A 24489-nucleotide genomic window follows, 5' to 3' on the forward strand; every position below is an offset into this window, starting at 1 on the left:
TTCTTGTGGTCTTTGCACTTCTTTTTTGAGGCATCATATTCTTCCTTCAGCTTGGCACTTTGCAACCTTGACATGAACTTTGCAACCCCCAATTTGCATTTTTACTGAAAGCGTTAATGCAAGATTTGCAGATCCCCTCTTCAAGTAACAGCAGAGCGCATCTCCTTTAAGATCTCTTTGGTTGTTTTTGCAAAGCTTGGTATCCTTGAGCTCCTTCCAAGGATCTCTCATAATAATGCAGGATTTGGAAAAGTTGTATCAATTCATCCACTGTAATGTTTGGAGGCAAATCAGACATAAAATACATTTGTGTTTCTGTCTTCTTCAACATGAAACCATCTTGATTCTTCCTTTCTTTTATCTCTCCCCTTTTAGGATCAGTGGGTTTGGGGTTTTTCTTTGCAGAAGTTCCTCTGCATCCCTAGCATTGATACCTTTGTACAATTCCAGAAGGGCTAGACTCGCCATCATTGGAGAAACCATAATTGGCCTGATACGTAGCAATATAACCTTCTGTGATCTCAGGGAATGAAGCCTTCTCATCCAGATCCCACTTATAGGAAGTATCAGCCAGCTGCTACCGAAAGAATCCCTTTTTTCACTGGGATTTCTTGGTGTCTCCATATAATTCTTGCATTCCCACCTGCTCATGAAACTCGTCCTTCCCATCCAAGTGGTTGCTGCTTGTGTTTTCCACCTAGCACAGGGGCAGGGTCCAAGTGGGTGAGGAGGCTGGGGCGCCAGGCCTGGGAGCCACCACCAAATGTGTGTGAGGCAACTACCCAGACATTTAACACTCGAAGTCATTTAATGCCCACAGCAGCCCTGGGGGATCGGTACTCTAGTGATCTCCATTTTACAGAAGAGGAAATGGAGGCCCAGAGAGACCTTGTCCAATGTTATAGACAGCTGGAATGTGACAAGGCTGGGATTTGAATGCGGTCAGCTCTGCTCTATAGGCCACATCCTTTTCTTTTTTTTTTTTTTAAGTTTATTTACTGGGGCCACCTGGGTGGCTCAGTTGGTTGAGAGTCTGCTTTTGGCTCAGGTCATGATCCCAGGGACCTGGGATCAAGCCCCCTTCTCTCTCTCCCTCTGGCCTTCCCCCTGCTTGTGCTCTCTCTCTCTCTCTCAAATAAATAAATAAAATCTTTTTTTTTAAGTTTATTTAATTTTGAGTAATCTCTACACCCAACATGGGGCTCAAACTCATCACCCCGAAATTGAGAGTCACATGCTCTTCCGATTGAGCCAGCCAGGCTCCCCTAGAGGCCACATCCTTAATCACCACTTTTTACCTCTTCTGAGAGACTAAATGAAATCCAGCCTGCCTCCTAACCCTGTTTTGATCATTTAAGTGAAAATGTAAATGCCCTAGCCTACCTACTTCATAACATTGTTGTCTCCATGACACTCTGTACTCTGCTCCTGACCCAGCCCTCCACTTACCCCCTCCCTAAGCTACCCTCATGCCCTCTAATAAACTGCAGATCTCCTCATACCCTTGACTTCTTAGTGTACTCTCTTCACTTCCTGGCTTTAGCTGAAATGTAACTCTCTCCTGGGGGCACTACCTCCTTTGCTGTCTTCTGAAATAAGAGCTGTTTATTTTCTTATAGGTGAGGGTGCATTCCTTGCTCCAGATCGCTGCCTCCAAACTACACCTCCTCCAGTCCCCAGTTTTGTGTTTAAAATAGCCCCCTGCCTCTGTGGCTCAGCCATTTGGCTAAATTGCCCTCTTCCTCTTAGCTACTGTCCGCCACCTGCCAGACCTCCTTCCCTCGAATGCAGGGGGATAGTGGCACCCAGCGGACTGTGTCTCCCCATCTCATTGTGCACACGGAGGACCCATTCCCCACCTGGCCTCTTAACAACTTGGTGACATCGTCCCAGGACCTTCTGCACTCCCAGCCGGCCACCCATTCCCTTTGTCACACCCTGGACTTTGTCATCTGAAGCAGCCCCTCTTAGAAAATCCCTCATTCAAGCAGCCTGCCTGACTCAGCCCCCATCTTCTAACCATCCAGCCGTCACCCCGTCTAGCCCCTCACCACCATGTCTCAGTCTCCTGGTACCTCCTGGTCAATGGTATTTCCCTTCTTCCAAACCATTAGCCCCTCCTAGCCACTTTCAGCTGCATGGTCCTTCATTTCAACAACTGTCTTGACAAGGTCCCTCGCTCCCTCACCCCTCTATATTTTCACTCTTGGCCCCTACCTTGAAAAGCCTCACCTCTAGATGAGCCCTGGGATCTGTTTTCTTTAGGAGTTTACTCTGATGGCCAAGAAGTGTTGGAGGAAGTCTCACAACCAGGAAATAGTCACCACTCCTTATTCGTGGCCACCAACCCCAGCACTGCTTAGCGACCCAACCACATTGTGCTGGTCAATGGCTACTTTAATCTCCCCGGTCCTGGACCTCTGAGGCTCCTTTCTCTGTCTCACCTCTCTCAGTCGACGATCTCACTTATGTCGCATAGGAAACTGAAGCCCCCCGAGGTGAATTCCCTCCAATATCTGTTACCAAATTTACACTACCCCCTTGTTCCTCACGTTAGAGTAATAGTTCTCCAATTTTGTGTGCGTTAGAATTGCCTGGAGGGCGTGTTAAACCATGTGTTCCTGATTCATGAGTTTGAGTGGGGAGCTAGAATTTTCTTTTGTAACTAGTTGCTGCTGGCCTGGGGCCCCCACTTTGAGAACCACTAGAGTAGAGGAGCTGCCTTTCTCCCACCCAAGGCCAGTCTCTACTGTGTTCTGCATCCCTTTTCCCCTCCTGAATCTTCAAACTCTCCCTTTGAGAAAACCAACCCCTCCTCCACCTTCCCTCCTCCCACTGCTCCCTGCACCTCTTAATCGCCTCTTCTGGCCTGATTCTCACACACAGTGTGTGTGCCTTGATTGCATCCTGGTTCAGAAAAAATACATACAAAAGACATTTGGGGGTGAACTGGGGTGAAGCTTGAGTATATTTTGCATATCAGATGGTATTAGGGACCAATGGTTATTCTCTTACTGTAAGCATAGCATTGTAGTTACATAGGAGAAAGTCCCCATTTTTAGGATGTGTATGCTGAAGTATTAAAGTGTGAAGCATCATGATTTCCTAAATTTTCACATGGCTCAAGAATATGTATAAATACTGGGGCACCTGAGTGGCTCAGTCGGTTAAGCGTCCGACTCTTGGTTTCAGCTCAGGTCATGATCTTGGGGTCATGGGATGGAGCCCCGCATCGGGCTCTGCACTCAGCGCGGAGTCTGCTTGAGAGATTCTCTCTCACTCTCCCTCTGCTCCTCCCCACTTCGTGCTCTCTCTTTCTCAAATAAATAAATACATAAAATCTTTTTAAGAAGTATATAAATATATAAATATTTGTATGTATGTATAAATGAGAATTGTTAAATCTAAGTAAAGTAGTGGATGCACAAATGATAATTATACTATACTTTCAACTTTTCTGTATTGAAACGTTTCATAATAAAAAGTTGGGGAAAAATTCTCTATCCCCTCACTTCCACTCATTCCTCAGCCCTTTCAGGTGGGTATCCACCTCTCTCATGCTGCTCAACTGCTTTTGCAATGGCTTCTGTCATTAAATCCATTTTTTCATTTTCCCCTGCTTGAATTCCCACCAGTAGTCAACTGTGTTGATCAATTCTTTCTTGAAACGTTATTTTCCTTTGGTTTCCAGGACTGAGCACTCTTCTGATTTTCTTCCTCTCCTTTTGGCTGCTCCTTGCTTCTTTGTGGGCTCATCCTGTACTATCTGGCCATAGTGGAATTCACCAAGGGCAGTGAGTCCCAAACCCCTCTTCTTGTGTTATATTCTCCCTCCAGGGGACCCATCACACCTGACCCATGGCTTCAACTGCTATCAGCCGATCACTCTCAAGTTTCTATTCTTTCTCTGATCTCCAGTCTTGTGTCTCTGACTGCCTACATGGCAACCCTACTTGGATGTCTCAAAGGTACCACAAACTTAGCATATTTGGAACTTAATCATGATCTTGCCCACAAACAGTATCATCACCATATCCAGACCACAAGGGCCTAGCCCTGGCCACATACTTTGGGGGCCCTTACTTATCACACACTACATTTATTAAATGACACCCAGGCACTTGGGATCTGGCCCTCAGTGCTGGCAACAGCACAACCTGAAACCCTGCACATCTGCTCTCATAATTAACACTGTTTGGGCCCTAGGGAAATGCTTCTGCAATCTCTTGCCCTGTATCCTGGAAACAAAAGATGACTACAACCGAATCCTGTGAAAGTTTAGGCTATGCCTCTGCCAGATTTGGAGGTGCACGCTGGTTTGGTGTATAGGCAGGATTTAAGTGGTGGAAGCACTTAGGTAAGAGAAAATGCAACTTAATTAATTTGTCAAATATTACCTCTCAAGTGGCATGATAAAGTATCATTTCCCAATAGTGTTGAGTGTCCATTTTTCTTGCTTCTCTTTGTGTTCCAGAGGTATTGATTTAGGTTGTGCTGCATTCACAATAGTTGCAAATGACAACTGAGGAACATTTTGCAATATTAAATGATTTTTATTACTGTTAAACTTGTATGCATGTAGGTGTAGACAGAACTTCTGTGAGGTATGACATTGATTTTGTTTGGTAAGTGGATGAACATTGAATACTAGATTATGGTTTGATTTCTATAAAGCTATCTAATAAGGATTTTTAAGGTAAGCAAAAAAAAAGCTTTTAAATAAATAAATAAATAATTAGTTTGATTTAGAATATTAATATTTATTAATTATAATTTTTATTTTGCCTTTTTCAATACATAATTTTGAATATTTTAGAAGAAAATAACTTTTATAACATCTACTAAAATGATTTTTATTTTTTTTACATTTACTGTATTTTGGTAAAAATACATTTACATTTTGTAAATGTTGGCTATAATCATATATATATTTTTAAACCATAGATCATTGAGAACGAGTTTGAAATTATGACAGAAATAGAAACTACTGAAATTATGATATAAGTAGAAACTATGGGGCACCTGGGTGGCTCAGTCAGTGGTTAAGCTAACCGGTTAAGTGTCTGCCTTTGGCTCAGGTCATGATCTCAGGGTCCTGGGTGAGCCTGTTTCTCACCCTCCCGCTCCCCCTGCTTGTGCTCTCTCTCATTGTCAAATAAATAAATAAAAATCTTTTTTGAAAAAAGAAGTAGAAACTATGAATGTGGAACTCAAAGAAAAATGGAACATCTTCAAAGAAACAATCTACTGAAATTTTTATTTTTATTTATTATTTTTTTAAGATTGTATTTATTTGACAGAGTGAGAGAGACAGCAAGAGAGGGAACACAAGCAGGGGGAGTGGGAGAGGGAGAAGCAGGCCCCCTGGTGAGCAGAGAGCCTGATGCAGGGCTTGATCTCAGGACCCTGGGATCAGGACCTGAGCCAAAGGCAGCCGCTTAACTGACTGAGCCACCCAGGCACCCCTCTACTGAAATTTTTAAAAACTGAGAAGAGGAACACCTGGGTGTTTCAGTCGCTTAAGTGTCTGCCTTTGGCTTAGGTCATGATCCCAAGGTCCTGAGATCAAGCCCTGCATTGGGCTCACTGCTCAGTGGGGAGCCTGCTTCTCCCTCTCTCTCTGCCTGCCACTCTGCCTACTTGTGCTCTCTCTCTGTCAAATAAATAAATAAAATCTTAAAAAAAAAAAAAACTGAGAAGAGTACAAATGGAGGCCACATGTATCTTCATTGTTTTGATCCATAACTAAATCAGTAAAGAATATGAAGTTGTGTGAATTTTATTGACCTATTCAAGTTGTAGATTTGATAAAATCATTTTTCTCAAATCCATAAGCTCAACAGGGAGATTAAGTCCCTGCAACTTCATATTCTTTATTTGTACTCTGTATCCAGACCCCTCACATGTCAGGGTTCTCTCTCTTCCCCTTGGGAGGCTTGCTCCCCAGGAACCCAGCCATCAGGGGTAGGAGGCCACAGCCTCAACTAAGGTTTCAACCAACTGCCAGTATCAGCTGTCAGACATGCAGATGAAAGTCTTCAGATGGTTTCAGCTCCCAGCCATTCAGTCACTTCCAGTGCAGTCCCCACACATTGTAGGGCAGAGACACGTGGGCCCAACTGTGCCCTGCCCAAATTCCTAGCTGTAGAATACATGGGATAATGCATGGTTATTGCTATTCTAAGCCATTAAGGTTTGGGTACTTTGTTACACAGCATGGGTAACTAATACAACCTCCTCAATTCAGTGCCATCAGCTCTACTTCCTGCCCTCCCAATGAATCTGCTCTCACTAAGGTTGAACATGGTAGATCTTCCCTTTTCCAAATCTAATGGACATTTTTCATCTTCGTTTTGTTTTTTCTTCCCTGGAGCATTTGACCTTGTTGACTACCCTTTGAAGTTCTTTTCTCTGCTGGTTTTTGTGAAACCACTCTCTTGCTCTCTCTCCCTCTCATTTGTCCTCTTACCTCTCTTCCTGGCCTTTCTCAGGCTACTTTCCATGCCTAGGTCCAGGCCCCCTTCTTTTCTTATCTGCACAGTTCTTTAAGGCACTCTCATACCATCACTATGCTGGTGACTCTGAAATGTGTATTTTTAGCCCCCATTTCTCCTTTAACCTTTACTCCTAGATATCTGTCTCATGAATCTTTCCATCTGAATGTCCCCAGTTGCTTAAAAATTAATGTTTCAATTTAAACTTATTGAGCAAGCATTGAATATTCCCTAATTTGAAATTTGTCTTTTCTCCCAAACCTGCTCCTTCTTCATTATTCCTGGTTTCAGTAGACAGAATCACCAACCACCCAGTTGCCCAAGCCAGAATCCTGGAAGGATCCCCAGGCCACACTCTTTCTTGCCTCCCCCCTCCCACTCCCATTCTAATAACCAAGTCCTAGCGAGTTTACTGTCTAGCTAATCAGAATAGCATTACATTATGAACCCTGCGGCCACTGCCTGCCTACCTACCCCTGGCCTTTCCCCAGCCCTGGGCACCATGTGCCCACCCACTTCACAGATGAATCACAAGTGCTCCCTGGGCCTTGGAGCCTCTGCTTAAGACATTTCCTGGTCATTCTTGACCTACTCCCCCAGTGTTGCTTCTTTCCAGCTCCCAACTCTAGCTCCAACCTTAGTCTCATCTCTGGACTTCTGGATTCCAGGGCTAGAGCCAGTTTCCCCCACTGGATTGTGACATGGCCTTCAGTTCTCTATATGCTTCAGAGATGGTCTTTATCCTACTTTCTGCCCTTGAACCTAACCCCGAATCAGCCACTTGGCCAGCTGTGCTAGTCCCGATGAGGAAGGAATGCAGCACTGCTCGGGTGTCGCCACCCAGACCTTTGAAGATGTCTCTTTACTGGTCTTCTGCTTCTAGTTTGCCATCTCCTCTAGTCCGTGCTCCTCCCAGCTGCTGGAGGGACGCTTCTGAAGTGAAAACCAGAACCTCTCACTCTCCTACTCACAATTCCTTGATGGCTACCTCTCCCCTTCAGGTAAAATCTCCACTTGTTCACCTGGCACACAAAGCCCTTCAGGATCTGACTTAAGATATGAAGTAGGGTGGAAAGAACACAGCTTGTACAGAGTGGCTTTGAACCTTGGCTCTGCCATTTTTTGGCTCTGTGATCTCTGGCAAGTTACTCTGGACCACGACTTCCTCATGTACAAAATGAGAGAGGGATGTTTTGAGGACTCATGATTTATATGATTTTGTGAAGCATGTATCACTGAGCCTGGCACATGGTAAGTGCTCAAGAAATGTTAGAGATTGTTCTCTACCTTCCCTCCCATCTTTGCGCTTTATGTTCCCATCAGCAAAACTGACGTACTTGGGGGTCCTTGATTATGTCACACTTTTCATCATCCATGCTGTGTGCATGCTTTTTCCTCCTTCTGGAAAGTTTACCACTTACCGTCCACTCCCCCTCCACAAAGAAAGCCAATGTATGCCTTTTTCAAGAATTAGCTCAAATCTCAAATGCTATGGACCCATCTCTGACTCTTCCAGGTAGAGTGAGACCTCTTTTTTCTAATGCTGCCTGTTTTAGTTATCTATCCCTGTTCCATAAGCCACCCTAATATTTAGCATTTTAACAGAAATGTATTCTCACAATTCTGCAAGTTGACTGGGCAGCTCTGCTTCAGTCAGTGTTTGGCCGGGGCGCTGGGGTGGTGGGATGTCCCAGCCTCATCACTTGGCAAGCAGTTGACACTGGCTGCAGCTGGAACCCAGCCGCTGCTGGCATCTATGGGCTTCGGGTCTGCCTCATGTGGTTCTCTCAGTAGCTGCTCGGGCTTCCTCACAGCATGGTGACCGGGTCCCGAGGAGGCACGTTCCAGGTGCCAAAAGTGGGACCTGCCGATCTCATAAGACCCAACCTCAGAAGTTACACGTTCACTCCTGCCACATTCTGTTGGTCAAAACAGGTCACAGGGCCAACGCAGACTCCAGGGAAGGGGGGATAGACTGGACGTCGTAATGGGAGGAGGGACAAAGAATTTGCTGCCATCTTCAATCCCCCATGCTCCCACTGCACTCTGTCACTCACCTTTATTGTAGCTCCAATTACACTGTACTTTTAAGACCTGCTCCTGCATCTGTCTCTGTGCCAGGCTCCGTCTCAGAGCTCAGAAAATGGCAACCCACTCAAGTATTTCATTTGGTTCCCAATGTGCTTTTATGATTCTTTTGAATTAATTACAACACTTAAAAATGGAGAAATTTTATAAAAAATTTCGGATTTATAGTTCTTTTAGAAAAAAAAAAAAAAAACTTTAAATGAGGCAATGCTAGCTCTGAATTCCTACACGGCAACACCCGACCAGGAGCTGCTGCCTCTCCAGACAACCTTGCACTTGGCAGGGCACCTGGGTGGCTCAGTCGGTGAAGTGTCTGCCTGCGGCTCAGGTCATGATCCCAGGGTCCTGGAATGGAGCCCCAAGTTGGGCTCCTTGCTCAGTGGGGAGTCTGCTTCTCCCTCTGCCTCCCCCCCTACTCTTTTCATGCTCACTCTCTCTCTCTCTTTCTCAAATAAATAAATAAAATCTTAAAAAACAAAACCTTGCATTTGGCACATTACCTGCCTGGCCTTCACAGAAATGTGAATTTGCCACCTTCAATTTTAGTTCCTTGAAGGCAGAGTTTGGAGCATCTCAGACATTGGGCACTTTCATTGCCAGGTAAGGTTTTTTTGTTGTTTTTTTTTTTAACTTATTTTTAAAGATTTTATTTATTTATTTGTCCGAGAGAGAGAGTGAGCACAAGCAGGGGGAGTGGCAGGCAGAGGGCGAGGGAGAAGCAGGCTCCCCGCTGAGCAAGGAGCCCGATGTGGGGCTTGATTCCAGGACCCCAGGATCATGACCTGAGGCGAAGGCAGTCGCCTAACCAACTGAGCCACCAGGGTGCCCCTTATTTTATTTTCAAAGATTTTATTTTTAAGTAATCTCTACACCCAATGTGGGCTCAAATTCATAACTCTGCTATCAAGAGTCACAAGCTCCACCGACTGAGCCAGCAAGGTATCCCTATCAGAGTTATTTTAATTTTGCTGAGTTAGTATGTGTAAAATTGTATCTCATGGTTTTGATTTGCATTTGTTCATTACTAATGAAGTTGAACATCTTTTCTTATATTTATTGGCCATTTGGGTTTCCTTTTTGGTGACTTGCCTATTCATAGCTTTTGCTCATTTTCTCCTGCCTTGTCCTTTTCCTAGTGATCTGCAAGAGTTCTATATAAATCCCAGATACCAAACTTTCGTCAATCGTATAGGTTGTAAATATTCTCCAAGTCTGTGGCTTGTATTTTTATTTTGTTGTGATGTCTCTTATCTTATAAAAGTTAAAAAAATTAAAGATATAGTCATATGTGTCTATATTTCCCTTTATTGTTTGTGCTCTTTGTATCTTGTTTAAGAAATCCTTCCCTACCATGGTATCATCAGTATATTATCTTACAGTTTCTTCAAACAGTTTAAAATTTTGTTTTTCACATATTTAAACCACCTAAAATTGGTTTTGGGGTATGTTGTAATGTAGGGATCTATTTTTTTTCTATTTGGATAGCCAATTAACTCAAGACAGTTTAACAGATAGTCCATCCTTTTCCACCAAGTTATGTCATTTTTGTCATATGCCAAGTTCTCAAGTCTTTGAAGGTCTGAGTCCAAGAAGTTCTACTCTGTAAAAATGGTCTATTTATTTGCCCATGTGCCAGGACTATACTGTTTGATCACTCTGGCTTTATAGTAAAGTTGTGATTATGGTACAGCTAGCCTCTCGTATTCTTCCATTTCAAACTCGTGTTGGCTTTTCTTGGCTATTTACTTCTTTATAAGAATTTTAAGGACAGTTTTTTTTCTCTCTCTCTCTTTAATGACTTTATTTATTTATTTGACAGGGAGAGAGCAAGAGAGCCACCCGGGCACCCAGTTAGCTAGATTTTTTTAAAAATAATAAATTCCTGGGGTGCCTGGGTGGCTCAGTCATTAAGTGTCTGCCTTCAGCTCAGGGCATGATCCCAGGGTCCTGGGATCGAGCCCCACATCAGGGTCTCCGCTCCACAGGAAGCCTGCTTCTCCCTCTCCCACTCCTGCTTGTGTTCCTGCTGTCACTGTCTCTCTGTCAAATAATAAGTAAAATCTTTAAAAAAATAAATAATAAATTCCTGTTAAACTTTATCCAATGTGTTCTCTGTACCTATTGGGACAATCTTTTTTTTCCTTTTAATATGACAAATTGTACATATCATTAATAGAGTTTTAAAGTACACCATCCTTGTGTTCCTGCAATAAAGCCTGCTGGTCATGCATACACACACACACACACACACACACACACACACACACACTTGCACAAACTCCACCAGATTCAGTTTGCTAATATCTTATTTAGGATTTTAGTCTTTCTTTTTTAAAGATTTTATTTATTTGTTTGAGAGCGAGAGAATGAGCAGTGGGGAGGGGCAGAAGGAGAGAGAGAAGCAGACGATGCGGGCTGATCCCAGGACCTGGAGATCATGACCTGAGCTGAAGGCAGAGGCTTAACTAACTGAGCCACCCAGGCACCCCTAGGATTTTAGTCTTATAAGTGTGATTGTCCCTCTTTTTCTGTTGTCTGCTACAGTTTGTATAAGTAAATGAAAAAAATGGTTTTTGATAGTTGGCAAAATAGGGACACCTGGCTGGCTCAGTCTATAGAACATGTGACTCTCGCTCTTGGGGTCATGAGTTCAAGCCTCATGTTAGGTGTAGAGCTTACTTTAAAAAAAAAATAGTTGGCAGAATAATACATCTATAAAACCATCTAGATAGGGGTGTGTGTGTGTTTTAACTTCTCATTCCATTTATTAGAATTTATAGATCTGTTCAGGTTTTCTATTTCTTCTTGAGTCAACTTTGTCCACTTTTCATATGATTTCCCACCTCTTCAGGACCAAGACCTCATCTCCCATCTTTTGGTGGCTGGTAAAACATTTTTAGTTCATAGAACCAATTCTTTCCCAGTCCCCTTCTAGCAACCATTGCCATGGTCAACTTACTATCTGGCTTTCAGTTTTCTCTTTGTTTCTAGCACTTGGGATTTTATTTTCCTTTTGAGAACTCAGTCATGTTTACTTTTACCCCCATATTTCATCCAGTATTTCCAGGTGATGGTGCGTTTAGATATTCTAAGTCCTCCATCTTGCTTGATTCTGAAGTTGTTCCCATTTTATAGATAAGAAAGCTAGGGTTCAGAGTGATTTAACAGCCTGATGAAGGTTGCACCACTAATACTTTTAACCTAGTAATTGAACCCAGATATTATGGTTCTAGATCCTGTGCTGTTGCCACATTATTCCATGCTGCCTTCTGAAGCCAATGAAGCAAGACCAGAAAGGGGCATTGCAAAGTTAAAGGGAAGGAGGGTCTCATAGGCAAGATGGAGGAGGCCTGAGATGAAGGTGGAACTGTGTAGATGGACAAAGCTAGGAAATATGGAGGAAGTAATGGTGTTAAGAAAATGGCATATGGGATTCCTGGGCCGCAACTGTTGGAGAGAGAATCATGGCCTCAAACCATCCTCTCTGAGATCCTGAAATCTGTAGCCCTCTAGCCAGATCCTGGCATGCATGCATCCATTAAACCAATATTTTGACTCAATATTTATGGAGTTCGAGGTCCCCTGTGTATGACAAGAGTGAGCATCTGTAGTCACGATCCCTGCCCTCAGGGAGCTTACATCCTCCAGAGAGACAGACCTCCATCAAATTATGAACAAATGTTGAACTGCAACTGTGCCAAGTGCCTCTGAGGAAAGGCACACCTTGGTGTGGGAGCTCAGGAAAGGGCAATCTGACCCAGGAAGGAAGGGCAGGGTACCTTTCCTGAGGATGTGGCAGAGACACTGAGATCTGAAGAATGAAGAGGAGCTAGCTAAAAGAGAAATGGGAGAAAGAGCCTTTCAGGCTGAGGGCCCAGGCTGCACAAAGTCTCTCTGCAGGATGAAGCGCTGAGTGGACCGGAAGTGGAGCCCTCCCACTGGGAGAGTGGTGGGAGAAGAATCTGGAGAGGCCGGCAGAGCCACACCTGGCAGGGCCTTAGAGGCCAGGTTAAGGACTTGGGTTTTTAACCTAAGATCAGTGGGAAACCAGAGTGGGTTTAAGCAGAGTGCCTGAAACAATCAGATTTGCATTTCAAAAAGGCCTCTTAACTCAGGTGTGCCGTGTGTCTTAGAGAAGGCCATTGTCAAGCTCTCCAGCTACCGCAGTGATTCAGAGTGGAGCCAGATGGTCCAGATGGTGGCTGGACCAGGGAGGTGGAGGGATGGAGAAGAGGGACAGACTTGAGAGCTATCGTAGTGGATACAACTGATTGAAGTAGAGGTGGATTCAGTACTGAGATGCTCACCACAAACACCGCTACATCACATCCTTCGACGGCAAGGGCCACATCATATGCCTGTTTGTAATACCCGGATCCCAGAACAGCCCCCGTTAGGTGGTGGACTTGGTACCACTTCCTGAAAAGGTGAAACTGACTAGTGGTCTCCCAAGTGATCCTCTTACCTCTAAGTTTCTTTCATTCCTTCTTGAAAAAATCAAGTGTCAATAATCAGCCTCTCTGATACATCCATAGGGAGAACTCTGCCAAATTCTAAAGAGTATACTTTGGGGGAGAGTTTATGCAAGAACTAAGGTCTACCTTATCCTTTAACATGAACAGTAACAGGGGCACCTGGGTGGCTCAGTCGGTTAAGCATCTGCCTTCGGCTCAGTTCATGATCCCAGGGATCCTGGGATCGAGCCCCACATCGGCTCCCTGCTCGGCAGGAAGCCTGCTTCTCCCTCTCCCGCTCCCCCTGCTTGTGTTCCCTCTCTCGCTGTCTCTCTCTCTGTCAAATAAATAAATAAAACCTTAAAAAAAAAAAAAAACAAAAAAACATGAACAGTAACAATAATCTTACTGTGAGTGTTGTCCAAGGGAGGAACTCCCCCAACAGAACCTTCTAAAAGGGTGAATGGTAACAGCACCCTCATCAGTGCCAGGCTGGGGTCAGAGGTGCCATCTGGAGGGGATCCCTCTGTGGGACCCCCTGCTGACTGTTCAAAACCATCTGCCCAGCCCAAGAAGAGGACATTAAGCAAGCAATTTTATGGAAGAAGTGCAAATAGCCAGACATGAAGTGTTTATCTTGGAACTTGACAACATGGGGCGGGGGTGGGGTGGGGTGGGAGACACAAATTGAAGAAGAGATGAGTGGTCTCCCTGGCGACATTTGTACCTGAAGGCGGTCCTAGGTTTTTTTGAGATGTCTCTTGTGTGTATTGTCTCACACAGTGCTTTTTTTTTTTTTTTTAAGATTTTATTTATTTGAGAGAGAGAATGAGATAGAGCATGAGAGGGGGGAGGGTCAGAGGGAGAAGCATACTCCCTGCTGAGCAGGGAGCCCGATGTGGGGCTCGATCCCGGGACTCCGGGATCATGACCTGAGCCAAAGGCAGTCGCTTAACCAACTGAGCCACCCAGGCGCCCTCACACAGTGCTCTTACTTCCGTGCTCAGACGCATGATTTGCTATGGTTTGGGGACTGAGAAGCCTGAGCAAGGGAAAAGTGGGAGATGGATGGGTAAGGGAGAAAGAGGCTCCTTTCCTTCTCACCCCTCCACCAAAGACTTTCTTCTTCCCTTCTCATCCATCCTGGCCCGGTCCCACCCCCTCTGTGAGGCCCTACCCAACCACCCTACAGGTTCCCAGAGATCCCCTGCTCCAGAGGTGTGGGGCCCCTTCTGCATGGGGCACTTGCCGTTCACCCTATGCGGAGGGAGCTAACTCTCATGGAGCATCTACTGCAGTGCTTCTCTGCCTTGGTGCACATCAGAATCACAAGGAGGGTTTGTTAAAACACAATGCCCCACCCCCACCCCCTCCGGAGTTTCATGTGTAAGGACCTTCCGTTTAAGTGTCAGGGTGAAGATTTACTCCCAGGTCTCCTTGACTCTAGTAACCTTTCTTTCTTTGCCTTGCTCCTTTGCATAGTTAGTTATTCTCCTGCATGTTATCTAGTTCCTCAACAAAATAGTCAAGTTCTTTTTTGTATACTTTGTATCTCCTGCTTTGTCTAACCTATATCTGCGGGCTTAATTGACAGGAGACTGAAGGATTTGGGCAACTAACCCAGGGAAGCTCCCGGTGCAACAGAATCTGAGCTGCTCCCCATCCCACAACACCTCCTTCTCCCAGCACTAGGGAAGGAGAACACCTGGTCAAGGAGGGTAGTTATTTTTCCTTCCTGCGCGGGTAAGGGAGACGCCTAGGGCAACAGTTTGGTACAGTTTGGTATGTCTCCCACATGATGTCACCGAAATAAACGCCTGTTTATCTTCGAAGTTCAGTCATGTAGGCAGCAGAGAGGGGACAGCGGCAGAAATGTGAGAAGTGGAGAGGAGGGGAGGGTGGGGTGGTGTTGACTGGGGAGCCGAGGAGGGAGAGACGGGCCATAGGAGGGGAGATACGGGTACCAGGGGCCGCTGGCTGTTCCAGGGTTAAGGGACAGGGCGGGGAACGTAGACAGAGAGGCTGCGGGTCGGTCAGGCCTGGAGAGAATGAAGAAAGTGAGGGGGTGACGCTCCCGGCAGCCCCTGGAACCAGAAGAGAAGCCGGGTTCATTCCGTACTCTCCAGTTCCCACCTCGGTCTCCTTCCCGACTCCTCCGCGTCTGTTTCTCTCTCTTTTGAAACTCCGGGAGCAACGCCCACCTTCCTCCCGCCCCAAAGTCCCGGGAGCGCCGCAGCCGCTGGATACCTGGGGTTGGAAAGGAGGGGAGCCAGGATCAAGGGTTCTGGGGAGCGGGTATAGAAAGGGGGCTCCTGCAAGGGTGAAGTGGGTGTTGTCTATTTCTGCAGGGCAAGAGGGCTCTGGGGGTGAGCTCCAGGCCGCCAGGTCTGTGGGACTTGCCTGGGTGGGAAGGTGCCCCTGAAGTCGGTATTGAAGGTACTAGGGATCAGGGGAAAAACCGAGAAATCCCAAGCGTGGGGTGGGGTGCCCTCGGGTCTGTGGATCACACCAAGAGGCTGACTCCTCTGCCAGCGGGGCAGAGAACTGAGCAAGCCGCAGGAATTTAGGGCGGATCGGGGTGGGGGCGCGAAGGGCAACGGAAACAGGAAGTGAGGGGCAGAGAGGCTGAAGGGGGGGGGGGTAGAGGGAGCATCAGTTACTCCGGGTGAGGCGAGTCCTCCTCCCCGACCCCGGCACTGCACGGGACACGGCGCGCAGCCGGGCACCCCTGTACCCTGGACCCGGCTTGGGGCCCAGCCCCGCCCGCGCAACTCGAGGCCGGGGGCCAGCGACCGCTTCACTTGAGGCCCCCACCCCTCTGCTCTCGGCCGCAGCCCGACCAGGAACGGAACTACAGCTCCCGTGCGGCCCTCCCTCCACTCAGCCCGCGGCTCGGCGGGCACCGGCTCGCGCACTCCTGGGAACTGTAGTCCCTGGCCCTCCCCGCCTTCTCTGGGAGGCGGCCGGGATGTCCAGCCGGGAGGTGCTCGCAGCCCTCTCCACCTCCCTCCCTCTTGTCTTTCCAGCTATGGAAACCAGCTTCTTGCAGTGATGAGGAATTACTCTGCTGCCAAACATCACGGTCCCGTTGGCATCTACAAACGTGCCTTACTCTCTCGAGTCACTTTCCTACTTTCCCTTTGATGTTGAAACCCTGGATTTCAGGCTGGGCGATTCAGGTTTTAGGGGGCAGGTTTGAGATCTGACTTGACATGCTGCGCAGCTCTTCACTCTGTCTCTTCCAGTTTCACAGATCGTTCCCCACTATTTTCATACGTATTTGTTGACTTGGGGTTCAGAAAATTGGGATTCACACACCGTGAATAACCTTTGACATCCCCCCCCCATTTCCAAGGCTGATTTCCACATGGTTTCCAGGCTTGTCTCCCCAATCTTTTTGTTTGTTTTGTTTTTCCCCTTCTAGCACACCCCTGATAAACAGAGACACAGAACTGCAGGTTTCAAAGAAGAAAAGAAGCAAATTTGTTGTTGTTGGTAGGAGGGCATGAAGGAGAGGGTTCTTCACCTTCCCCAACATCTTGTATAGACGGGAGGTTGGGGGGGGCAATAGAAAAGGCAGTAGATGGGGGCGCATGCCCCGCTCTGTACAATATAGAAGAATCTGATATAGATACTTTGTATAAAAGCCACTTGTCCTCATTTGTGTCCGCTTGCTGGCTGGCTGGGTTGGGGGGGGCACTGGGGGACAAAGAAGCTGGGGGTGGTGGACCAGGACACAGAGACACCCCATGGTCCCCATCCTCTGGCTGTCCCCTTGTGGGGTCACTTTGGATCCTTGGTGGGGGCATAGCAGAGCTCCAGTGGCCGGGATACCTTCCAGAACTTCTCATTCACCAGTTCCAGGGTCAGCGAGCCATTCAGTGTCTACAGAGGGGGTGGAAGAGAGACAGGCAGGGTAAGAAAAAAAGAAAGTTGGAGAAGGTGGTAAAGGATTTGAATAAGACAGAAAGTGACCAAGGGAGGAAGAAAGAAAAAAGAGTTAATAAAAGAGATGGGGCAAGGCAAAGCAGGGGCATAGGGAGTGATGGGGGAGGAGACAGAGATGGGAGATGCAGAGGGAGAAAGGAAGGTGGGCCAGTTAGAAGGTCAGGATCCCGGGTTCTGTGTGGCCCCAGGCCACCCTCCCCTCTCTCCCCTTACAGCCCTGCCCTCAGAGGCGCTCACCGTGAAAGCTCCGCCCCCAGGGGCGATGTAGATGGTGTACTGCTTTTCGCTGACACCTTCCAGACTGGGCAAGGCAGGCTCCTCAGGGCCGTCACCTCCTCCGGTACCCCCACCCTCCCCACCACCCCCATCAGGTCCCCCGGCATCAGAGGCGCCCCCTCCAGGCCCTCCTGGCTCCCCAGCCTCCTGCTGCTGCCTCCGCTCAAGGGCAATGCGCAGGGCCAAGTACTTGGAAAGATGGTCCACTGTGGCATTCCCAGTTGTCTTCACGTACCTGAAGTGGGAAAGAGGGCAGGTTTAGGGCACAGAAAGCCTTAAATGGCCAAGGGAAGTAGGGGACTTTCCAACAGGGCCTCTGGGTTAGGGTTTCTTGCTGGGTTTGGGTGCAGCCCACTTCTGATGGAAGTCTATGTGATCTCTGGTTTCTCAGAGGTCAGGGGAAAGACAGGGCTCTCACCTAGTCTGGCAGTATTCTCCCTTCTCCACGAGCAGGGGGTGGGGCCGGAACACGAGCTCAATTTCTCCACCTGGCTCCGGGGGACTGGGGGCCCCAGGAGGGCTTGGGGGGCCTAGGGTTCCCCCTCCCAAGGTCCCTCCCCGGTCACCAGAGTCTTCAGAACCGGCGCCCCCACCCACCCCACCAGTGCCACCTCCCCCTGTCCCTACACTGCTCCCCCCTGCGCCCCCACCACGGGGTCGCTTGGGAGCAGGGCCTGGGGCAGAGTCAGGGGCGGAGTCTGAGCTCACATCCTCTCCATCCCCCTCTCCCTCCCCAGGCTCTCCTTCCCCCCCACTCATCGTGGTGGTCTGATCTGACCCGGGCATCGGTCGCCTCACACGCTGGGCCCTGTAGAAGCAAGTGGTTGAGGTTAGAAAGCACCAAGGATAAGGGGTTTAGACTTTAAACTTATGAGAGAACAAGAGATCAGGGAAATCTTACTGATGACACCTAATATTTGTTAAATACTAACTACATGCTAAGCACACTGGCTAAGTATTTTGCACTGCTGGCCTCTCATAGTACAAATCCTAGAAGCAGGTGATTATATTCTATTTATGGTTGAGGAAACTGAGGCTTAGAGAGGTTAAATAACTTGTTTGCAATCATAGCCCCTTGCCACTCTCCTCATGGACTCCAAGAACCAGTAGCATAGGTTTGTAGAAATGCGGAATTTCAGGCCCAACTCCAGACCTACTGAAATAGAATTTGCATTTTTAACAAGACCCTCAGGTAATCTAGATTCCTATTAAAGACTGAGCAATGCTGGCCTGGGAGGTCATTTAATTCCCAGCGGTGTGAATCCAGAGTTTATGCTCACAATCACTCCGCTGCTCTAACTTCTAGAAAGTTAGAGGGCGAGCCATTTTCTTCTTAAGAATGGTAGTGCCAAGTGCTAACTAAGAAGTTGCAATTTATGTCCCTGACTTCCGGGCTTCAACAATCAGGCTGTGGTTAGCTATTAGGGTGCTAAGGCTCAGAAGCTGGCAGGCAGCGAAGACAGCTCCAGGAGTCTGACCCACGCATCTGTCCCACCAGCCCTGCTACCGCCTCTCTCTAGGCCCAAACCTGTGCATGGCCTGCATGCGCAGCCCCTCCTCAATGCTGGAGCTCAGTGCCTGCTGGTTGTGCAGGCGACTGAGGCGGATGAGCACCCGGTCTTGGTGGGCCTCGTATTCCTCCCGGCTGGGATAGATCTTAGAGATCAGGGCATCAAAGTTGGGGTCTGGCCGCAGAGACCGCTTGGATACCAGCTTCTTGCGGCAGGTAGGGCACTCCTTGTTCCTGGGGTGGGAGAGAGGAGGCCATGAACAGTCAGTTGCCAGGGTATTGAGGCCCCAACTCTGTACCCTTCACCCCGTCTCAAACACATCCCTCCTGTTACCCGCTCCGCAGGGCCGTGACAATACAGTCCGAGCAGAATCGGTGGAGGCACTCCTTGGTGGTCATTGTATTCTTCAGCATGTCCAGGCAGATGGGACACATGAGTTCTGAATGCAGTGACCGAGGGGAAACCGCAATCTCTGTGCCATCCATGATGGCTTCCTGGAGGCATCAGTGAGTGGAAACGTGATAGTGGGTTGGGGGGAAAGGGGTTTTAAAAATAAGTAGTCCATGGAATGGGAATTTTGAGAAATACAGTGAAATAGCAGAATCTGGGTACCCCATGTTGGCCACTTGAGGAAGATGGTAATTCTGAGAGAGAGGAGCTTTGACTTGGAGAGAATGGAAAACAAAAAGGATTAGTGTCCATTAACTAAAAGTAGGAGCTTCGCAACAGGAGGATTTGAGGTTTGGCGAGAGGTCTGGGAGTGGGGGTGGCACAGATTTGGAGTTTGGGGAGGACTTTTTCAACAGAATTTCTTAAAGTGTGGTCCAGGTTCGACCTGTATCAGAATCCCCTAGGGTACTTCCTTAAGCCGCAGATTCTGGGGCCCCATCTCATTATTGTACCAAAATGTTGGGGGGTGGGGGAAGGCCGAGAGGCTCCATTTTTAATAAACTTGGGAGGAGAGTCTCATATGCACTGACTTATGACACTGAGCTGAGGAACAGTGAAGGTAATTTCTGTCTGTTTACTATCTTTCAGATGAAGGCAATCATACTTGCCCGTCTGTGGCACTAGCTGATGTGAGGATTAAATGAGATAAATGTGAAGTGCTTGGAAAAGATTAAGATGATTCAAAGGTAGGACCAAGGGAGTCTGACATCGGGCAGGGTCCGCAGAACAGGGCAAAAAATGGCAAAGAGGCTGTGGGATGGGGTCAGTGGATTGAAAGGTTTGGGGAAAGGGAGTAAGCTGTGAAGGGAGAGTCCCTGTCACCTGCGGGGTCCGGTGGAGCTCATACAGACTCAGTTCCCACGTTTTGCTTGCATTCTGGGCATTCGCCGGCGTCGTCATGGTGACCGGGCACAGACCCCCCCACTAGGGTTCCGCAGCGGTGGAGGAGGAGGAGAGATAGGCTGGGGAGAGGGGGAAGGGGAAAGGGGTGTTAGGGGGGCCGCCCTCGCGCAGACCCCGCCCCTCCGGTGGCTCCCCCCACCCCCCTCCGCCCCGCGCCGCGCTGCCCCTCACCCGGCTCCAGCCGTCCGCGCCCCGGTTGCCGCAGCGCCTCTCCCTGGGCCCGGGCTCCCAGCTCCAGTTCGCTCGGTCCGCAGCCGCTGCTCAGACAGCAGCTCCCGCCGCCGCCGCCGCCATGGCCCGGGCGCTGGGGCCCTACGTCACTTCCGCCTGTCCCTCCACTACACCCCCCCCACCCCCGCCAGCGGAGACGTCACCCGCCACTCGGGGCTCGGGTGGGACGCGACGTGGGCGCCCGGGTACCCCGCCCTCGGGACGCGCCCGCTTCGCGTGTAGAGCCGGCGTCCCCGGAGTCCCGAGCTACTTGGGGACCCCGGTCTCAGTCCCCGGGCCGGCACCGTCGCGCTGCCAACCTTAGCCACCGTTCCCTTCCCGAGGTCCCCACCCGGGGCCTCCGCTCCGGAGGGCGGGGCCTGGGATCTCTTGGACCCCGGGAGGGGACAGAAGGGTTGGAAAAGGGGCCACCTCCCCCACTCCGCGTCCCCTAGCGGCTCTGGGGAACAGCTGCCCCCCTCCCCACAACTTCTTCTCCGTAACCTCAGCCCGGCATTCCGGGGAGGGGAGGGGGTAAGGCTGCAAAGGATCCTCGGCCGCTTCAGTCCTCCAGTCCTGTGAATGCAACTAAATCCGGATGAGCCCGGGATTCCCCTTACTACCCTGGGGACTTGCTCCACCCTCCGCTTTGGCTCTCCCTAGACCCTCCGACCTGCTCTCCCCTCGAGGTTTGGGGGCGGCGGCTCGGGACGTCCAGACTCAACTCTCGGCCAGAGCCATAGACTCGAGAATTGCGTTTGGACAATCAGGAGCCGCGGCCCGGGGCGGGGGAGGGAGGCGCACGGGAGGAACGGGGGAATGGAGACACCACGCGGAAGCAGGGACACACACACAAGATGGGGCCCCTATAGGGGAGGGGGTGTGCGTGTGTGGGTGGGTGGGGGCACAAGGGGCAGAATGTCTGGAGTGGGAAGCGGGCAGGAGCCTCCTCCAGGACTTTCCAGTAAAGGAAGGGGATGGGGAGGAAAGAGAAGAGGACGGGGCAGAGCGATCCCCATTGAGGGCAGGGGATGAGATTCGGGGCGGGGGGTGGGGGGTGGGTGGAAAGAGACCATGGTGGGCGTCCTGTCTCCTCCAGCCTGAGCTGGGGTTCCCGGACTTGGGCTGCAGCTGCCAGGGGGTAGCCTGTTTCTGGGACAAGGCAGCAATGGGTCCCCTCGCCCCCTCCCCCAGTTCCCCCCTACTTCCCTGTCCTCTCCTTCAGTCCGTGGCCAGTCCTTATGTGGGCTCCAGAGTCGATTAGCGCGGACCCCCTCCCCTTCCTCCTCCTCCTCCCAGCCCCCTCCCTTCTGCTCTCCTCCAGCCCCTTTCATCGGCTGGTCCATTCCCCTAATCCTGGCCCCCTCCCCTAATCCCCCCCCCCCACCCGACCCCAGGCCGGCTGCAGCTATTGTAAGGTGGAGAGAAAGGGGGGGGGGACTCAGAGAAGGGAGAGGGGTGGGGGAGGGCCACCTGTTCCAAGACCCCCTCCCAAGGCCAGACTGGACACCAGGATGGGGCCATGAACAAACCACCCTTGGGGACCACAAGGACCCAGGGAATTGGGGGGAGGGGATTGGGGCTGCAGGACCAGGGGAAGGGGGTGGGGCAGAGACCCCCTCCCTCTAAAAAGACCCAGAATGTCACGCATACACAGTGACACACACTCTCTCCTCTCATACCCGGCGGCGGGGGTTGCCCTGGGAGACCAGGCAGTGAAAGGGAACAATCCTTCGGGAAAGGGAAAGGAGGGGGAGGTGGGGAAGGGTCTGAGGGCTTAGACACAAGAAGAACCGGAGGTGGCAGGGAAGAGGATTTGGAATTTATTAGGGTCACAAGCACCCCTGCCTCCCATATTCAGCATTCCAGAGCCATACACTGCCACCCCTTTTGTAGCCTGGGAACTCAGAGTCCTCATCAGCAGGAGGCCGGGTGGAGTGGTGGGGGAGTGAGCAGAGTCCAGGGTCCGTGAGGCAGTTACATGAAAAGACCTCCTGGGAGGGGCAGAAACATTTGGATAGATGCATAGGTGGAGACAAATGGGCTGGGGGGCGCCCACTTCGGTCCCTCGCCTATGGGAACTTCTGCTCTTCCCTCAGTGGCTCCAGACTTCCTTCACTTGCTTTTTCTTATCACCTGGGTTCCACTTCTCTGCCCTCTCCCTCCCCATGATGGCCTCATACCAGTGACTTCCACTGAGGCCCCTGTGATGTATCCACTGTCTTCAGATGCCAAGAATGCAACCACATCTGCCACATCTATAGGAATGGCGGGGAGAAGGCAGAATCCTACTCACTCTCATGGACCCAAAGTCATCACCTCCCACCAGAACCCCTCCCCACCAACACACACACTCCAACCACCAATCCTAGTGAAATCCTCTCAGATACGACAAACATTGGGATCTCTTCATTCAGGCCCCCTCCCTAGGGCCTCCTCCTCATTCAGTGCTCACCCTCAGGATCCCCCATATGTCCCATTGGGATCATTCCAATCACCTGTAAGAAAATATAAGTGGGTGAAAGTTTCTTTTATGGATTTTTTTTTTTTTTTGTAGGTTGAGTCTGTGACCCTTTTGTCTTCATTCCTTGTACACTTACTGAATATCTACTATTTGCCAGGCCCTGTGCCCAGATTCTCTCTGAAGCCCAGAGAGATTGGGTATCTGAACGATTCTGCCCTCTGCCCTCTACCCACAGCCTCCTACCTTGTCCAGCACTTTCTGTGGCACTTTCTGTGTCATGGGTGTTGTAATGAACCCTGGGAGGACAGAGTTACAGCGGATCCCATGTCTGTGGAACGGAAAGTGGCTGCTGACTCTGGAGAGGACTGAGCACTGACCTGCCCCCCAGACCTCCCGCATGCCTCAGCAAATCCCTCTGTACTCCCAGGGGTGTCTGACCAACCGTCCAAGCTCCCGAGCTGCCGTCTGGGTCAGCCCAATCACTCCAGCCTTGGATGCTGCGTAGTTTGTCTGTCCCATGTTCCCCACCTATAGGTGGGTCAGAGATTTGGGATGAGTCAGGAGTCCCAAGGAGGGGCTCTCTGATCTATGCCCAACTAGCTGGCTGACCTCATCCCAACTCAGTCTGACCTTCCCTATGATGCTACTGATGTTGATGATGGACCCATGGCAACCACTGGACACCAGGGCTTGGGCTGCAGCCTGAGTGACTAGAAAGATGCCCTAATGAGGAAAGAGTAACAAGGCAGAAAGGATCAGCTGGGGTGACAGTCTTCTTCCAGCTCCCTCCCCCAGGCTGGAGGAACCAGAAGTCACAGGTTCAGAGGTCGCCACCTTGAGATTGACAGCGATGACTTTGTCCCAGTCATCCTCAGACATGCGGAGCAGAACCTCATCCCTGGTGATCCCCGCACAGGACACGACGACAGATGGCGGGCGAGAAAAGCAGGCCTATGGAAGTGGGCGGTTACACACCAAAACCCAAGTAGAGCCCGGGCAATGGAGGCAATGTCGGCTCTTTAAAGAGGGCGAGGTCCTGTCGCGTTCACCTGTACTTGTTCCAGCAGGCGCCTGACCGCCCCGGACTCAGACACGTCAGCCTGGAAGGCGGCGTGGGCCCCGCCGGGCGCCACCTCCTCGCTCCCCTGCCCGCCCAGCAGCCACACCGTCTTGCATGCCGCCGCCTTGTCCAGGTCGCAAGCGGCCACGGTGGCCCCCTCTCTGGCTAGGCGCACACTGACGGCCCGGCCGATGCCGCCACCCGCGCCTGAGGTGGGAGAGAACACGCAGGAGGGGGAAAAAGGGGAGTGGGCAGGGGTCAGAGGTCAACAGGGCGCAAAGTTAGTAAAATTTGGACCGGGAGCCAGAGGTCACAGCGCCTGTAGACGCCGAAGGCGCGCCCCCGACAACACTCCGGCACCCCAACCCGCCTGGGGAGGGCATCCCCTCAACCTGTGACCAGCGCCAGCGCGGAGCGGAGCCTGAGCTGAGACGCCATGTCCGGCCGCGGGTGGGCGGGCACCCAGCACTGAGCCAATCCCAGCGCAGAGGGGGCGTGGCAAGAGCAAAGCCGCGCCAATCTAAGCCAGGCCAGCGTTGGGCCATCTGCGGCCACCAGCGCAGGCTGACCTCCCACTGTAGGGGCGTGGTCAGTCACCACCACTTGGGGGCCTGGGGAGTGGGGAGATGAG

General features: G+C 50.2%; 2 protein-coding genes across 4 annotated transcripts; both read right to left on the minus strand.

Moving 5' to 3' along the window:
* Nucleotides 1–16495: 16495 nt before the first annotated feature.
* Nucleotides 16496–21058, minus strand: RING1 (ring finger protein 1). The gene is made up of 7 exons (XM_078055498.1): nt 20296–21058; nt 20044–20183; nt 19105–19265; nt 18789–19004; nt 17679–18068; nt 17222–17495; nt 16496–16921 (listed from the first exon to the last, which is right to left on the minus strand). Exons 2-7 carry the CDS (start codon nt 20119–20121, stop codon nt 16820–16822), a joined length of 1221 nt encoding a protein of 406 aa, XP_077911624.1. The 5' UTR covers nt 20122–20183; nt 20296–21058; the 3' UTR covers nt 16496–16819.
* A 1076-nt stretch (nt 21059–22134) lies between these two features.
* Nucleotides 22135–24345, minus strand: HSD17B8 (hydroxysteroid 17-beta dehydrogenase 8). Of its 3 annotated transcripts, XM_036072346.2 has the most exons (9): nt 24251–24345; nt 23848–24065; nt 23633–23749; nt 23429–23521; nt 23241–23326; nt 23042–23126; nt 22790–22832; nt 22518–22592; nt 22135–22328 (listed from the first exon to the last, which is right to left on the minus strand). In XM_036072346.2, exons 1-9 carry the CDS (start codon nt 24294–24296, stop codon nt 22312–22314), a joined length of 780 nt encoding a protein of 259 aa, XP_035928239.1. In that variant the 5' UTR covers nt 24297–24345; the 3' UTR covers nt 22135–22311. The 3 variants fall into 3 exon arrangements, with proteins under 3 accessions (XP_035928239.1, XP_035928240.1, XP_077911627.1); XM_036072347.2 differs by lacking the exon at nt 23429–23521 and having other exon boundaries at nt 24251–24325; XM_078055501.1 differs by lacking the exon at nt 22518–22592 and having other exon boundaries at nt 24251–24325.
* Between the last annotated feature and the right edge of the window lie 144 nt (nt 24346–24489).

The sequence above is a fragment of the Halichoerus grypus genome, chromosome 9, assembly GCF_964656455.1.
Source record: "Halichoerus grypus chromosome 9, mHalGry1.hap1.1, whole genome shotgun sequence".
NCBI lineage: Eukaryota > Metazoa > Chordata > Mammalia > Carnivora > Phocidae > Halichoerus > Halichoerus grypus.

What these genes read in the sequence shown, in the direction of transcription:
- RING1 (XM_078055498.1), bottom strand. Translation starts at nt 20,121, where the DNA reads ATGACGACGCCGGCGAATGCCCAGAATGCAAGCAAAACGTGGGAACTG. An exon ending in AGCTCCACCGGACCCCGCAG is followed by an intron (nt 19,266 to 20,043) that starts GTGACAGGGACT and finishes TGATGCCTCCAG; the next exon opens with GAAGCCATCATGGATGGCAC. An exon ending in CTGGGGGCGGAGCTTTCACG is followed by an intron (nt 16,922 to 17,221) that starts GTGAGCGCCTCT and finishes CCCCCTCTGTAG; the next exon opens with ACACTGAATGGCTCGCTGAC.
- HSD17B8 (XM_036072346.2), bottom strand. Translation starts at nt 24,296, where the DNA reads ATGGCGTCTCAGCTCAGGCTCCGCTCCGCGCTGGCGCTGGTCACAG. An exon ending in GCCTGCTGGAACAAGTACAG is followed by an intron (nt 23,750 to 23,847) that starts GTGAACGCGACA and finishes CCACTTCCATAG; the next exon opens with GCCTGCTTTTCTCGCCCGCC. An exon ending in TCAGTAGCATCATAGGGAAG is followed by an intron (nt 23,327 to 23,428) that starts GTCAGACTGAGT and finishes ACCCACCTATAG; the next exon opens with GTGGGGAACATGGGACAGAC.